The following is a 16,796-nucleotide window of genomic DNA, read 5'->3' as shown; positions in this document are numbered from 1 at the left end:
CTTTCAGGTCTTTGTACACACTATGAAAATGCTTTTCATTCATCGACTTTTACTACACTTGACCTACCGAAGTGACAGTTATTTAAAACCTGTTTTAAAGAGTCCTCCAGACGTTTATTTTAAAGCATAATGTAAAAACTGTATAAAGAACTAGATTCTGTAATGGGTTTGTGAATAATACCCAAGGTTGTTAGCACTGAATAAATACCTTTTTAATAGTTATATACACAAATATACAACTATGTGAACTTTAATTAGCAGCTCTCTTCTTTTTTCTCTTTTTCACTGGCTTTTTACTTGGTGCTTTTACTTGTGTTGCACTGATGGTCTGTGTTCTGTGAACAAAGTAAATTAACAAGTTTTAACAGTATTAGTACTAGGAGCTTACTTTTGCCACCTATGACAGAAGAATACTGTAACCTTGAAAGGCATCCAAGCAGTTTTACAGACCTAATTCTATAAATCTCAGGTTGAAGAAACCCAGAGAGCAAGCTTCTAAAAAGTCTTGAGTATATGTATACATTTGAAATAAACCAGAAATTTGTTACCTTATTTTCTTCGGATTCTTATCTGGTTCTAAAATGATCATTTCTTCTTCTTCACTGTCTGAGAGCACTATAGGGGCATCTTTTAAGAAAATGTTAAGAAAGGAATATAAGTTTCAGATAGAGAACCCAAGCAGCATTTTGGGTGGAGGCTTACAGATCTACTATTTGGTTCTTCCCTTCCCCTGAGGTTATTCCTTGGAGCTCTGAAAAACCTTATGTGTGCTTCTTTAAAAGAATTAAAATGAGGGGGATAATTCTACATACGTGTGTGTGTGTGTATAGTGTGTGTGAGTGTGTGTGTGTGTGTGTGTGTGTGTATATATATATATACACACACACACACACACACACACACACTCACACACACTATACACACACACACACACATAGAGCATCTTATAGAACCAATTAGGAAACAAGTCAATATGCCAACTGAATTCCTTGTGCTACTCCTTGAATTTGTTAATTTTGAAGATCTAGATTTTAAATTTCTCCCTATTATAAACAACACTAAAAGGAAAAATACCTAGAAACAAATTACTGGGTCAAAAGGCATATACCTTCCGAAAGACATTTTTGCCAGATCCCTCCAGAAACGTTTCAATTTACACTCCAAGAATAGTATATTAACCCATTTTCCTATACACCCTTGCCAATGTGTTTCTGGCCGTTTGTATTTGGGAATGCAAATACAAATAGGAACAGAAACAAAAAATGGGCAAAAGAACAGAAACGTCTGTTTCTGTTCTTTTGTCCATTTTCCCCATGAAACTTACTACATTAATTCTTTATATTTAAATAGAGTTTTCAATTACTTTCTCCCTATGAGAAAAATTTCACAAATATATAAAAGCATATGGAGTTAAAAAAAAAAAGTTAACATCTATCAATAAATAGTCCCTGTGTTTAAGCAGCTTATGTTGGTGTAAATATATAGTAAATACATGGAACGAGGTCTGGAAGAATAATACTAAATAGAAGTAACCACTGGGGAAGCTGAATAAGGGTCCCAATTAATGGGGATTTTTTTTTTTTTTTTTTTGCCTTACAAAAAACCCCAGCAGGTCCTCAGTAATATTTACAGGCAATGATCTTCCTTGAAGGCAGGCAGTATCACCTTCACTATTTTCTCAGCCAGATTTAATAGCTGCATCCTTTAGTTCTCCACCAACCTACTTCCTAGATCCCTCCTTGTTTATTAAAATTTAGAATTCTTCACACAAGCCACATTTCACTGCTCAGTAGCTACATGTGGCTAGTGGCTACTATGCTGGACAGTGTAGAGACTGAACATTTCTAACACTGCAGAAAGTTCTATGGATGGCACTACTCTAATATACGTTCTGATACTGCCTTTTTATGTTTGAGTCTAGAAACTATACAAAGAAAAAACAGCACACAGGAATGAGATTTTAAGAAACTCATCCCCTTAAAACTGACCCGGATAAGATACAAAAACAGAAAAAAAAAAACTTAAAAATAAAAAATGCCACTCCCTTCACATACCAAAGAATACCACTGTTCCTCAAAGATAAGCATATTCTTGCAGTTAGCCTCAACAGTTTAGTTGAAATTTAAATTACAAAATATTTAGCCCCAACTGCTAATATAAAAATAAGATTCCTAAAATAGGGATATATATGTATGTATATATATATATATATTACATATAGCCATAAAGTATCACATACCTTGGCTTCCAATATTAGAGACTTCTCCTGTGTCCATTTTTATACTATCAAGAATAATAGCTTCATCACTGCCACCTTCATCTTCGTCTTCCTTCTCAGAGTCTTCAAGATCACCCCAGGAGTTTTCTATTCCCTCTCCAATTTGGGCGGTTCCAGGAGTCCACAGCACAGGTTTCGAAACACTTAGCAAGTTAAGAAAACTGAATAACAGAAATACTGCTATTTGATGCAGTGTTGAAAATGATTAGAATGAAAGTTTTCTTCCTTTAAGATTGATTGAAGTGTGCCTCAAATTATTAGGAAAAAAATTTACTAATAGCTATACTATGGATGGCTGGACAGTGAAGAAGAAATAGTGTATAACTCAGGTTAAGATTTTATGGACACAATGGGTGAGAAATATTGAGAGACACACTTGCTCTGAACATTTTAGTTGCAGTAATAAATCTGGTGAATGAATGAACTTCAAGGACAATGTGGGGACTTCCCTGGTGGCGCAGTGGTTAAGAATCCGCCTGCCAATGCAGGGGGACATGGGTTTGAGCCCTGGTCCAGGAAGATCCCGCATGCTGCAGAGCAACTAAGCCCGTGCGCCACAACTGCTGAGCCTGCGCTCTAGAGCCCGTGAGCCACAGTTACTGAAGCCCGAGCGCCTAGAGCCCGTGCTCCACATCAAGAGAAGCCACCGCAATGAGAAGCCCGAGCACCATAACAGAGAGCAGCCCCTGCTTGCCACAGCTAGAGAAAGGCCGCGTGCAGCAACGAAGACCCAATGCAGCCAAAAATAAATACATAAGTAAATAAATTTATTAAAAAAAATAAGAACAATGTGTATAATGTATAGTGTCTGACCATGCCAGTGAGATTAGGGAACAATTTTCCAAAGGAAAATGAAATGCTGTAAATTGCTTCTTAAAATAAAAGAATTTTCTGGTTTTGGTAGGATAGCTGAAGGGAAGGTAGATGTTACACCATCAATTTAATATGACTCATCACTATCTTGTCTCATATCTTAAATGTTTTTTTCTAACAAAGTACAGTGTTTCAGAAAACAAATTTCCATATGCACACACTTCACAGAGCCCTAATAATACCCAAAGTGTTATGAATCTTCTTGTTTTTACCAAAAACACCCAGGAAAGATACACTTCCGAAGGAGGTTCAGCTTCAGAGATGATTTCTTCTGCTTTCTCCTCTACATCGGAGGTATCAATAGGGGCCTTTTCCATTCTAAATGCTGTGATCCTTTGATTTGCTATAGATTCTGCAAAGCCAAACTTTCCACCTTCTTTCCTGTGTGGGTTTTTTTGGGGAGTTGGGAGGGAAGGGGGAATGAGAGATGGGAGAGAAGACAGGAAGGGAAAAAAAAGTTAACTATTTTATCCTTTTGATACATGAGAAATATTGGATGAGAAACTATTTGACTAACTTAACCCCACCAATTTATTATGCCTATCAAGTGAGATAATAAAAAGTTACTATAATTAACCATTTATTAAACCATGTGTCAAGCATGTGTTATGTACTTAAAGCAGAAGACACTGAAGTGCTGAGATATAGCTGTTGCTTAATGTCACACAGTAAGAAGAGATGGGAATCAACCCCAGTTTGTATTCTTTCTGTTAACATGAGCTACTGGATTCTTTTTTTCCTAAGAAAATGTTAACTTTTTAAATGAAAAATATTATGTGGCTTTTTAATACAGATTATGTGTAAACTGGAATACAATAAATAGTTCAATCAACTTTCAAAAAACATTTAGTATATTCAACTGAGATGAACAGATAAGGAAAGACTGTAAAAACTGTAGAGTTATGCTTGTGTGAGAAAAATCCTCAACAGAAAAATCTATAACAAGACCATTCAGTTCTAAAAAAATCAAACTTACCTAACTTTCTGGTCGTTCGCCAAAGCTTTCTGTATTAGCTCTGTAATTTCTGCTACCTTCACACCAGCTATTTTACTACATCTCAAAACCTATTTATAAAAGTGAACTCTGTTATTTAAAGACAACAAATCAAGTAGCTTTCTCTAACAAAACTAAAAACATGAGATTAGTTTTTCTACCTTTGCAATTTAAGCCTTTTTAAAATATGAAAATAATACAGTGTAAACACAAATTAAGGCAAGATGTGAGAGCTATTTTTATTTTTATTTATTTATTTATTTTTATTTATTTTTTTTGCGGTACGCGGGCCTCTCACTGTTGTGGCTTCTCCCATTGCAGAGCACAGGCTCTGGACGCGCAGGCTCAGCGGCCATGGCTCACGGGCCCAGCCGCTGCGCGGCATGTGGGATCCTCCCGGACCGGGGCACAAACCCGTGTCCCCTGCATCGGCAGGCGGACTCTCAACCACTGTGCCACCAGGGAAGCCCGTGAGAGCTATTTTTAAATGTTAAAGGAACTGACCCAAAAACTTTTCTATGACAATGTAAAAGATACCACTCAAGAGGCCACAGATACACTAACTTCCTTTCTGTGAGTGATCCATAGCTCTGTTCAAGACAGGGCTGCACGGTGTCCGCCGGAAAGCTTTTATAAAGCGAAGATTCCCAGGCCTCAGGGACCTAATGAATCAGAATCGCTGGAAATAGGGATCTGGCAGTGGTCATGATGCTGGTAATAATGACAATGATGATAACAGAAAATAACATTTACTGCACACTTAATTTATGCTATACAGTACAATATATCCATATCTATCCCTATATTCTCCTAACAGAAGGTGTTGACATTAAGATTATTTACTATTTTACAGATAGAGATTGAAGCACAAAAATATGAAACCATCTGCCAAAGGTCAGTTAGTGTAAGGAAGAGCTGGAATTCCAATTAAGTAGTCTTTGTGCTCCTAACGAGCTGCACTATGTGCTACATGGCAATCTATTTTCTAAAAGTCCCCATGTGAATCTTATATGTAGCTGGATTTGAAACTTCTGCTCACTGTACCCAAATTCCAAAAGTAAAACTATCTTTTTACATAATTTCTACTTTCTGACACTTTAAAGAAAAATAGGGATATAGGGACTTCCTTGGTGGCACAGGGGTTAAGAATCCGCCTGCCAGTGCAGGGGACACAGGTTGGATCCCAGTTCCGGGGAGATCCCACATACCGCGGAGCAACTGAGCCCATGCGCCACAACTACTGAGCCTGCGCTCTAGAGCCCATGTGCCACAACTACTGAAGCCCACGCACCTAGAGCCTGTGCTCCGCAACAAGAGAAGCCACCGCAACGAAGAGCAGCCCCCACTCACTGCTACTAGAGAAAAGCCCACTCGCAGCAATGAAGACCCAACACGGGGAAGGGGAAGGGGAAGGAAGGGGAAGGGGAAAGGATATAAATCTCTTTCCTCACTGAAAGGAGAAGAGTATTCCTCTATCTAGAGGTGTAGACTCTGGAGGGCCATCCATGGGAGAAGCAAGGGAGGAAGGAGGGTACCTTGTAGCCACAAGTCAACCGACAATACTGAAACCAGATTCTAACAGATCCGAGAATCAATCATTGAAAATATCTGTTGGATTTTAGTTTAAAAACAAGAAAAAGCTTCTAAAAAGAAGAGACCTATTTTTAATGGAACATTAATTAAATCAAAGCACTGACTTGATCTTTCAGCAGCATTATCCCACCACTGGATTGGATGGTGCAAATCTCTCGATGCTTATTCATGGCAATCACCAGCAAGCCATCCATTACACGTTCCTCTCGTTCATTGGGATCCACCAATAAATATGTTCTGAAATGAACGTTAAATGGACATGAACAAATCTGATGCTGAGTGCTTGTCAATTTTAAGCTAATGGATATTTTTAAAAATAGTATTATAGTAAGGTCAACACAGTGTAGGTCTGAGCCTATGAATTTGAGTCACTTTAATCTGAAAAGAGACAACAGAATTATTATAACGTTAATTTGGTTAATTTTAAAGTTTCCCTAATATCCTGTACTTTGAAATTCTTCCAAGTTCTGCTTGAAATTCTTCCAGGTTATGCTAATGGCTCATTACAAAAAAATACTGCCTATTTCCACACTGTCCAATGTTAGCCTCTAATCACATGCGGTTACTAAGCCCTTAAAATGTGGCTAGTCCAAACTAAGATGTGCTATTAGTATAAAATACTGGATTTCAAAGACTTAGTAGAAATAAAAGAATGCAAAATATCTCAGGAATAATTTTTAAGATATTGATTATATATTAAAATATTTTAGATATATCAAGTAAAATAAAATATCAAAATTAATTTTACCTGTTTCTTTTTACCCTTTTAATGTGGCTACTAAAAGTACATATATGGCTCATGTCATAATTCTACAGGACAGTGCTGGTCTAGTTCCCTCTAATAAAATTCTATACTACAGTGACTGAAAGATGAAAGCTTTTCTCTAGTTCTTAGTCATAAAATTGCTAAAATATTTATACCTCTCTTTGTTTCTAAAGAGATTTAAGGCTCAAGCTTTCATTTAAAGGCACCTTACATGGACCTAAGATTCCAGGTTTTCTGTTGTAGGAGGAATTAGCAGTGAGTTGTGAAGAAACTGCTGGAGAGCTGAAGGAAAACAAGATTTTTTTTTCTCATTTGTGAACCATTCTGCCTTGTAACCTGCTCCTATCCTACAACTATTCCATATAATATGCTCCTCAAATATATTCCAAAGTTCTCTTCCATTAATCCACAGTCATTCTCAGCCTACTTTCCAAAATTAGAGCCTAACATCTGTACACCTCTAGGAAAGATACACTACCATGCTGTGGTAAACTCATAAACGTGTAAGTATGCCATGAAAAGAAAAATGTGAAGTCTCTTCATTAAAGGAGAATTTGTCACTTCTACTGAGAAAGCTCTTAGTTCTGAGCATTTGTCAAGTAATGCTCTTAAGAAAGAAATAAAAGAACTATAAGGCGCTCTAATATTAAACAAGGGGTTTGTTCATTTGCCTACGGATTTATAATTTCAGCCCATGACAAGGATGAGACTTACCCTTGCTGGAAGAAGGCAAAACTGACACAAATGGGCATGTGGTGGATACTCAATGGTACAGGATCACGTTCTTCAAGTGTATACTGTTTGAAAATAAAAGTTTCAATAATTACAGTCACTAACTTACAAACATACAAAAAAACATCTTGTACATCAGATATTAAAATAAAAACTGAAATCCCTTTAATCTTCAGTGAGTACCTAAATAACTTCTTTTGCAACTACCTGTTTGACTTTGCCATTCATCTTCCTTAAAACTTTATGTATTTGTCAAAAAGCTTTATTGAGGTATAATTTACATAACATAAAATTCACTAACTGTTAGTAAATAATTCACTTTTTAGTAAATATATAGTGAAGTAACTATCACCACAATTCAGTTTTTAAAACATTCTCATTGGGCTTCCCTGGTGGCACAGTGGTTGAGAGTCCTCCTGCCGATGCAGGGGACACGGGTTCGTGCCCCGGTCCGGGAAGATCCCACATGCCGCGGAGCGGCTGGGCCCGTGAGCCATGGCCGCTGAGCCTGCAAGTCCGGAGCCTGTGCTCCGCAATGGGAGAGGCCACAACAGTGAGAGGCCCACGTACCGCAAAAAAACAAAACAAAACAAAACAATTCTCATTACTCCCCCAAATTCCCTTAAGCGTGTTTGCAGTTGATTATCACTCCCACTCCCAGCCCAAAGCAACCACTGATCTATCAATACTTTATCTCTATAAATCTGCCTTTTCTGGACATTCCATGTAAGTGGAATCAAACAATTTTCAGTCTTTTGCATCTGCCTCCTTTCAACTCAGCATGTTTCATCCACCTTGAAGTATACATCACACCGGTAGTTTGGTCCTTTTTACTGTTGAATAGTATTCCACTGCGTGGATACGCCACACTTTGCTTTTCCGTTCACTAGTTGATGAACATTTGGCTAATTTTCAGTTTTTGGCTGTAATGAATAATGCTGCTAGGAACATTCACATGAAAGTCTTTGAGTGAATGTATACCTTCATTCTCCTTGAGTACATTCTTAGATATAGAATTGTTAGGCTGTATAAGTTTACACTTAACTTTTTAAGAAACTGCCAAACTCTTCCAACATGGCTGTAACACTTTACCACCAGCAATATCTCTACAGTATTTTAAAATCAATTTCTTTTTTGTCTACTCATCACTCTATATTTTCTTTTTTACTTCCATATACCACCTCCCCTCTCTAAAGGAACATGTCTCTATTGTTAATAAAACTTTGTCTACACCTCTAAGTCTTTCAAGAGTCTGCTCCAGTCTAATTCCTAAAAACAGCATCATGAATGACATCTTAGAGAATTTGGGCATCTGATGTTTCCTTTTATAACTTCAGGAATCAAATTATCACAACAGTGCACTTTCATTATTCTAGCATGTAATTTATATAAATTGAAATTGACATACTCTGCACAAAAGAAAGGACAATGTAAATAGTATAGGTCCATAGTTTTCAAAATGTGGTCCTTATACCAGCACTATCATATCACCTGGGAACTCTGTCAGAAGTACAAACTCATACATCCTATCCCCATTCTACTCTGAGGATGGAGACTAGCAAGATGTTTTAACAGTCTTTCCAGGTGTTTCTGATGGGTTTTTGCCACACAGTGAGAACAAGCATCTCACTGTGAAAATACTGAGAATTATGATTTTTCACACATGCCCCCTAAGCATAAACTAACCACTTTATCTAATGCTCAATCCAAAGAAGTCATCTATTTCTATTCTAAGAAAACCAGGATAGGGTATGCATTCACTGACAAAACTTTAATACAGGAGATTTAAGAGATTTCAAAGGTAACTGTGACCATATTTTTTGCCTTGTGAACAAATTTTACAACATACTTAATTGCCATTTACAAGACTTCATTAGAAACAAGCTGTCTGCACAGCAAGGATATTCATTCATTCATAAGAAGGAGCCTGGCTCACATCATGGAAGCTTACCAGTGTTACTTCATCTCCTTGGACAGAGACATCAGGCCTTCTGAAGTGACATAAGGCTACAATTGCAGCAATGCTGGCAGCATCAATAATGTTTCCATCATGATTTAACAAGTGTAGGTCCACGCGTATTTGCCAAACCTGAATGTGAATTCAAAACAAAAATAAATCCTAAATAGTCACAACCAGAGGTTATTTATAAGGAAAGGTAACACTGTGTGCAAAATTTTCTCTTGCTGCTAAAACATGCAGTTACTCCTTCTATTGTATCAATAAAAATACATTTAGAAAAATGTCAAGCCAGATCAACACCTGAAATACCAATAGCTTACCTTTCTATGAGTCATTTGACAACAGTGAAATATATACTGTAAATAAACAGAACCACACTACATTTAGTACTAACATTCCCCTAACTCCAAGCCTAATGATATTTTTATTGTGTCTCCTAACTTAAAAACCTCAAACTCTTAGGTTTTACTTGACAATATTTATGATAACCTTACAAGTAATGCAAATAGTATTATATTCAAGTATAGAATGTGGAAAGGCCAAGTGACTTCTTTGGAGTCAAAAAGATAGTTAAAATACCCTAATCAAGAATAAAGTTCTAATATCATCAAATAGCACAATATATTGAGAGTAATATTTCCAATGTCGGACTACCAATGACTCACTATGCAGCCCTGTGTAAGTCAATAAACCTATCCAAATGAAGGATTTAATCAGTTCTTTAGCTCTTCATCCATAAAAAAGGAAAACATTACCTGCTTCTATCAACTCACTTAAATAACATAAGAAAATAAATGAAAATATGTGAAAAACCACAGGTTCTTTGAATAAGAAATTTGTATACAAATCCAAGTTGCTATTTTCACCAATTTTTTGTCCCTCCAAAGAGAGATGACACAAAGTTCTATGGGTAGCACTCAGGAATATGTGAAGTGAAGTGAACTAGAATAAAACTGAATTAACTGAAGCTCTGAGAATGAAAGTATAGATACAGGGATCCATGAATCAACAATACTCATCCGAAGATTAAGAATTTTGGGCATATTCCCCACCTTTTCACCAGCAACAACACAGAGAGATTCAGTGTCTATACACTTCGAATTTCTTAGACATCTTTCCAAGAGGCGATTCAACTTCACCAAGAGATCTGACTGCCTATGAAAACAGGAATGGGCTAATGTCATGAGATATAACACCAGGCAGTAAAACAATAGCTCACCCCTGTTAGGCTCTCCTCTGGCTAAAGCAGCTTAAGAAAAAGATTTAAATACCTGCCAGGTTCAAAAGCTGGGGCAGCCATCTGAGAGAGCTCAAGGTTAAAAAAAAGAATACCTTCTGTTGCCCTATTGAGTTTTGGAGAAACAAGTTCACAGGAAACCTGTCCAAGAACTCTGCAAAGATAAAGTACAAATCTGTTAATTAAATGTATTTCCTTTCCAATTAAAAAAAAAAAGGAAATCTAAAGATTGAGTTTCAGTCTTACACTACGTTGAGTAATAACATGTTCAGTATGATATATCATTAAAGGTTGAAGTTACCTACAAAGTATAGTAGTAGAATACATACAGACACATACAAACACATATTGGCATAACCAAAGAGATGACAGGGGAAAAAAATCTCATTACAATATTTAGTATTCCACAGATTTTTAAGAGTCAATGACCATTTCTTCTCTTTTCTAAAACAAATATTTAGTGATACAAGATGGCATGCAAACTTGAGACGTCCTAAGAGTTTTCTTATGGCATGGTTCACCAACATTATCTGACCAGTATCCTCACAACTTCCAAGTGAATATTAAAAATCTAATTCTCATGTCACTCAGGAAAAGGAGGAAAGTAGGCCCTACGTAATGACAACAAATGCAAGGAACAAATTCAGTGCAACCACTGCTGGCTGTATATATGATTCACAGAGATCAGAAAGAACTATGTGATACTTATGTGACAGAAAATATATTCATGATTAAAAATGTAAAGTGTGACTATAAAACCAAAGTCTTGCATTAAAGAAAACATACTTATTTTGGGCAGCTAAACAAAGTACTGTCCAGACTTATCTGCTTTGTAAACTGGGTCAATCAAGTTCTTTTAAATTTCTCCCTATTGAGCTTATACCTAATTTGAATACTTTGTTACCTTGTTTTTCCAAGTTCCACAATGCAGCACCCATAATCTGTTCCAAATGAGATCTTGATGTTCCTATAATCATAGGTTTGTCTGCCATCCAGCCGCTGTAAGCACAACATTCCTTTATTCCTAATACAAATATTTATTACTCTGTGCTAGGCAGTCCTGGGGCTAAGCACTTGGAGGTAAGTGTGATCCTACCCACTCCACGTAGGAGAGTGGAAACTAGGTGCCCGAGCACTGACAGTCGCTGGGGTGACCTGAGCCTTGAAAAGACCCCACCGGAGCCAAATAAATATTGGGGCCTTGGGGGAACCCACTGGCCGCTCCCCTAGGGGCTCCCGGGGCCTGCGAGAGCTAGGTCTGTGCGCCCAGGCCGGAAGGATGCGGGCCGCCGCGCTACCCGAGCGCTCACGCAGCGCCAAATTCCCGGTTTACCTTTTTCTCTTCGATGGCGCGGAGTAGAAAACGGCGCTCGCAGTTTGAGAGTGGCGTCTCCTTCATACTGTCAGGTCAGGGGACGCACAGGTACTGGAATGCGTCGGGAGAAGACACCCTGCACCTCTTCACGCGCGCCCGCTCGTACCTCGGCGCAGGAGACTGACGTCATCAAAGCTCGTCAGGTGAAACTGGGAAAGCAAAGGCTGAGAGACCGCCGCTAGTGCGCAGGCTCAAAGCAAAGTTGGACCAGCCGGAGCTGGCTGGAGAAGCAAAAGGAGGCGAAATTCTGAACGGAAAGATGTTTCTTTTATTATAAAGTGTAGCGGAGAAAAGGACCCCGAAATAACCACCAGTGATAGAAATTAGTATCAATTGAGCCCTCTCACACTTCACTCTAGCCTCAGTTCTAGCGGAGTAGGCTAGACAGGTATTATTGCTATTTTACAGATGAGGAAGTTGAGATTTGGCCACTAAAAAGCTGTAGAGGCAGAGTTTCAGCAGATTCATTGGAGAAACACTGGAATGAGCCGGCGTTAGTGGAGCGGAGGGGAGAGAAGAAAGTTGAGATGGTGAGCTGGGATATTTTTACGGGCTGACGGTAAAACCTCGGAGGACCTGAAAAATTGACAAGAATTGATAGTATTAGCAATTTGTAATGGCGTTATACCTGCCGCTGGCTGAAACAAAATTTGTTGTTTATTTCTTACAGTCTCTCCAGTTATTTTAAGGCGATAAGCTTATTTTTTATAGGCGTAGAGGAACTTTAGTGTGTTCGTACTGCCAGTCACTCGGCTCTTTGGGAGAGGCAGAATCAAGTAGTACAGATCTTCCTCCACTTACCGTAGGGTTATGTCCAGATAAAGCCATGTAAGTGGAAAATACATTACTGCACCTAACCTGGGAACATCATGGCTTAGCCCAACCTACCTTAAACTTGCTCAGAACACTTACATTAGCCAACAGTTGGGCAAAGTCATCTAACACAAAGCCTATTTTTATTATAAAGTGTTGACCATCTTGTGTAATTTACTGAATATTGTACTGAAAGTGAAGAGCAGAATAGTTGTATGGGTACAGAATGGTTGTAAGTGTACCGGTTGTTCACCAGGTGGCTAACTGGGAGCTGTGGTTGCTACCACTGTACAGCATGAAGAGAGAGTATCGTACTGCATGTACATAGCCCCGGGAAAAGATCAAAATTCAGAATTCGAAGTACGTTTTCTACTGAATGTATATCGCTTTCAAGCCATTGAAAAGTTGAAAGGGGAACTGTTATACGTGCAGGACCCTCTGTAGTTAAAAGCAGGAACTAACTTCAAACTACCCAGGCTCAAATTCTGACTCTGCCCTTTACTTGTTCTGTGACCTTGGCCAATGTAGCCTATATGCTTCACTTTACTCATCTGCAAAATAGCAATGATAAATCTATTATGAGAGTTAAAAATGAGTTAGTACATGTAAAATGCTTAGAACAATGCCTGGCTTGGAGTCAGGCACTAGTTCAGTGTTCACATATTATTTTGTTTCATTTGCTTCAGAGTGATAGGCAATGTAACTCCCACGCAGGCCGCATCTCGCTTCAATTTCACATGCTAAATACTATCAATATTTGAGAATGTGGAGACTATTTTAATCGGGCTAGTTGCAGGAAAAGGTCACTTTCTAGAGGTGCCATTTGACTTAAGTAAATCCTTCATGATGAGAAGGATCAGCCAGAATATCATCTGCAGGAGAGGAAAAGTCTTTCATGCAGAAGGAGCCACGTGAGCCAAGACTGAGGTTGGATGAGCCTGACATGGTCCGGAGACAGGAGTCGTGAAGAAGGAGGGAAGTGGACAGACCCTATATCCACATGCTCAAGACAGCCGATTGATTTTCAAAAGGACAAGGGGATTACAAGGTAGAGGCTGTTTAAGTTCTTAAACAACACAATTCATGTTTATAGTATAGTTTCGCAACAGAACTCCTGGCTGTTAATTTTATCATTTAAATCTTTGGGTTATTTTAGTGGGCTTTTGATAATTTCTCTTTCCAGTGAGAAAGGAAACAGGACTTTGTTGAAAGAGTCTGTCCTTTCCTGAGAGACAGCTTGGTGGTGGAAAAAAAAATGGACTTTGGCTTCAGATAAACTTCAGATCAAATGGACTGTAGGTGAATTAAATAATCCTGAGCTTCAGCTTCTGTGTATTTTGGTTGGAAATAATTACTTTGTGTTAAACGGTCTGAAGGAAAGCATCTAACACCACGTTTTGGACATAATAGCTATTCAAATTGTTAGTTTCCTTCTGCTTTTGATTTGCCAAGGCTTCCCATGAAACTGTCCAAATATGCCGTGTCTGATTGCTGTTCTGAGATTGCTGCTTGATTACCTTGTCCCGCTCACCTTCCACTTTTATACAATTTCCACCATTCCTTCCTGCTTTTACTATGCACTAATGCACTACAGCATTTGCCTTTTATTGGAGTTAATCCAAAGGTGTATAACCCATTCCCACTCACATCTACCATCATAAAATATACTTACTTCATAGCCTTGGTTTTAGTAAGAAACTTTTGAAACTTAAGTGCAAGGGACATTTGTTTCATGCTTACAGGGGATTTTTTTTTTTTTTGAAATTTGAGAAGAGGTTCAGATAATGTGCATTCTGCTCTTTAAAAAGAATAAGTTTGAGTAGTGTATTGACCTAGATGATCTGTCTAAATATAACCTGGTTTTCAACAAGATATTTGAGTATAGATCTTCTCTCCTCTTTATTGGACATCTGTTGCTTTGTCTGACCAGCACCCTTCTATTTCTTGGAGACATGCCCTTTCCTGACCCTGTGTGATTCTGTTGTTAATGTTAATAGCAGGCATGGCTGTGATCAGGCCCTGCTAATTGTGGAACCCCTTCCCTGTCTTCTCATTGACTGTTGACCCAGGTAGGACCAAAAAAGTTCCTCCATCAGAAACTTTTGACATGTGAACTCTGAGAGAGAGTAGGTCTTTCCTTCTCTAGGATTATAAACATTAAGGACCATTAAAGTCTAGAACTATGTGGGACCATCTTGCCACCACATGGAGAGAACCTGTTTGAAGATGAAGTCAGACAGAACTGAGAAATAAGAGAGAGAGAAGTAGATCCTTTACATAGAAACAGCTTGCACCAAATTCTTGGACTTCCCAGTTGATGAGCCAATACATTTGAGTTGGTCTTTTGGTAAGTGTGTCCAAAAGAATACTGACTAAATACACTTCTATTAGAAGTGTATGAAGAGGGACTTCCCTGGCGGTCCAGTGATCAAGACCCCACGCTTCTACTACAGGGGACATGGGTTTGATCCCTGGTCAGGGAACTAAGATCCCACATTCCTTGCGGTACAGCCAAAAAAAAAAGTCTATGAAGAGCCATGTTGTGGAGTACCCTGTGAATAAGTGGATGAATGGCCTATTTCACAGCACATCTGTTGAAAGAAATTAATGGGCAGATCACTAAATAAACAAATGGAAGCTTACATTTTATTTACTATATAATATGTCTGCCATGCAATTTGTCTATATAGAAATTGGTTTTCCAGAAATTGTCCTGGAAAGAAATAATGCAAAATGTTAAGATGATTATTTCTGGGTAGTGGGATTCTGGGAAAATTTTTTTCTTTTTGAAGTTTTTTTCTTTATAAATTTCCCAAATCTTCTGTAAGGCATATGAATAGCTTTTATGATCAGAAAGAGTTAAGAAAAAAAAAACTTACGTTTTCCTTTTCATGTTCTGACACATTTAACTATTTATTTAGAGGAATTTTGGCATTCAAACATTTTATCAGAGACATTTGTTGTTGTTTTTCAAGACTCAATCTGGAAACCACATAGTCAATATCTGAAAAGATTTTATGCATTGACAAATGCTGTGGTCTGAATGTTTGTGTCTCCCCAAATTCATATGTTGAAATCTTAACCCCCAAAGTTGATGGTGGTTGATGGTTGGAGCCTTTGGGAGGTGAGGGTGGAGCCCTCCTGAATGGGATTAGTGCCCCTATAAAAGAAATCCCACAGAGCTCCCTGGCCCCTTCCACCACATGAGGATACTAAAAGAAGTCTGTGACTTGAAGGAGAGCCATCACCCAACCATGCTGGCACCCTGATCTCAGGCTTCCAGCCTTCAGAACTCTGAAAAATAAATTTCTATTGTTTATGAGCCACCCAGTCTGCAGTATTTGGATTATAGCAGCCTGAAGGGACTAAGACAACAACAACTGAACACTAATAAGTCAGATGCAGTGTATATTTTGCTTCCATATTTTTTCATTCGTATAATAAATAAAAACCCTTAGCTTATCAAGTTCGGCTCTAGTTTCCACTGAATAGTTGAAAGAGCTTCCCCTTTCATTCTTATCAGTCACTATGCTCAGGAATCTATATATAATCTCTCCTATTATTATTAAGCTTTTCTATATGTTGAGAGGAATAAAAAATTATCAGTCTTCGACTTATCATAAATACAACAAAATAAGGGGGAAGAGAAGCAGGGGACATGTTGATTTCTGCTGCATACTGATTGTCGTAGTATGTGGGTAATCCTGGACACAAAGAAAATTATGCATATGGCTGTGTCTCAGGCACATGACTGAATTCCTTTGATCTATTTTCATCTACAAAAAGAAGACTCATACTCATTGATAAGAATCTGTGGGAAATTATGTGGTTTGGTGTCTAAACAATAAATACAAACCAGAAGTCCTGTGCCAATTAGGTTTCTACAAACAAAATCATATCTGAAATAGAATTAGAAATAATAAAATAAAATAATAAAAGTAGAATATATTATTGTGGGCTAAACTCGTAAGTCAAATAACTATTATGGGAATAGTCCCCCCCCACCCCTGCCCCAAAGAAGCCCTTGTCCTAATTCCAGGAACCTGTAAATATGTTACCTTGTAAGGCAAAAGTTATTTTGCAGTTGTGATAAATTGGGCATTTCAAGATGAGGAGATTATCTAGGTGGGCCCAATGTAATCACAAGGGTGCTTATAAGAGGAATGTGGGCAAGG

General features: G+C 38.1%; 1 protein-coding gene across 1 annotated transcript; it reads right to left on the bottom strand.

Annotated features, from left to right (window-relative positions):
- Nucleotides 1-198: 198 nt before the first annotated feature.
- EXOSC9 (exosome component 9) lies at nucleotides 199-11,912 on the bottom strand. Its single transcript, XM_060012944.1, has 12 exons — nucleotides 11,767-11,912; nucleotides 11,338-11,432; nucleotides 10,468-10,587; nucleotides 10,249-10,351; nucleotides 9,188-9,325; nucleotides 7,219-7,301; nucleotides 5,843-5,975; nucleotides 4,128-4,216; nucleotides 3,386-3,532; nucleotides 2,240-2,421; nucleotides 549-627; nucleotides 199-335 (listed from the first exon to the last, which is right to left on the bottom strand). Exons 1-12 carry the CDS (start codon nucleotides 11,830-11,832, stop codon nucleotides 251-253), a joined length of 1,320 nt encoding a protein of 439 aa, XP_059868927.1. The 5' UTR covers nucleotides 11,833-11,912; the 3' UTR covers nucleotides 199-250.
- Nucleotides 11,913-16,796: the final 4,884 nt, after the last annotated feature.

The sequence above is a fragment of the Delphinus delphis genome, chromosome 5 (assembly GCF_949987515.2).
Source record: "Delphinus delphis chromosome 5, mDelDel1.2, whole genome shotgun sequence".
Taxonomy (NCBI): Eukaryota; Metazoa; Chordata; class Mammalia; order Artiodactyla; family Delphinidae; genus Delphinus; species Delphinus delphis.
This window is presented reverse-complemented; position numbering and strand designations above follow the sequence as displayed.

Bases quoted from the DNA above. Each gene is read 5' to 3' on its own strand.
- EXOSC9 (XM_060012944.1), bottom strand. From the start codon at position 11,832: ATGAAGGAGACGCCACTCTCAAACTGCGAGCGCCGTTTTCTACTCCGC. The intron at 11,433-11,766 runs GTAAACCGGGAA...TTGTGCTTACAG, and splicing joins GCGCCATCGAAGAGAAAAAG to CGGCTGGATGGCAGACAAAC. The intron at 2,422-3,385 runs GTATCTTTCCTG...TAACTTGCTAAG, and splicing joins GCTGAACCTCCTTCGGAAGT to TGTTTCGAAACCTGTGCTGT.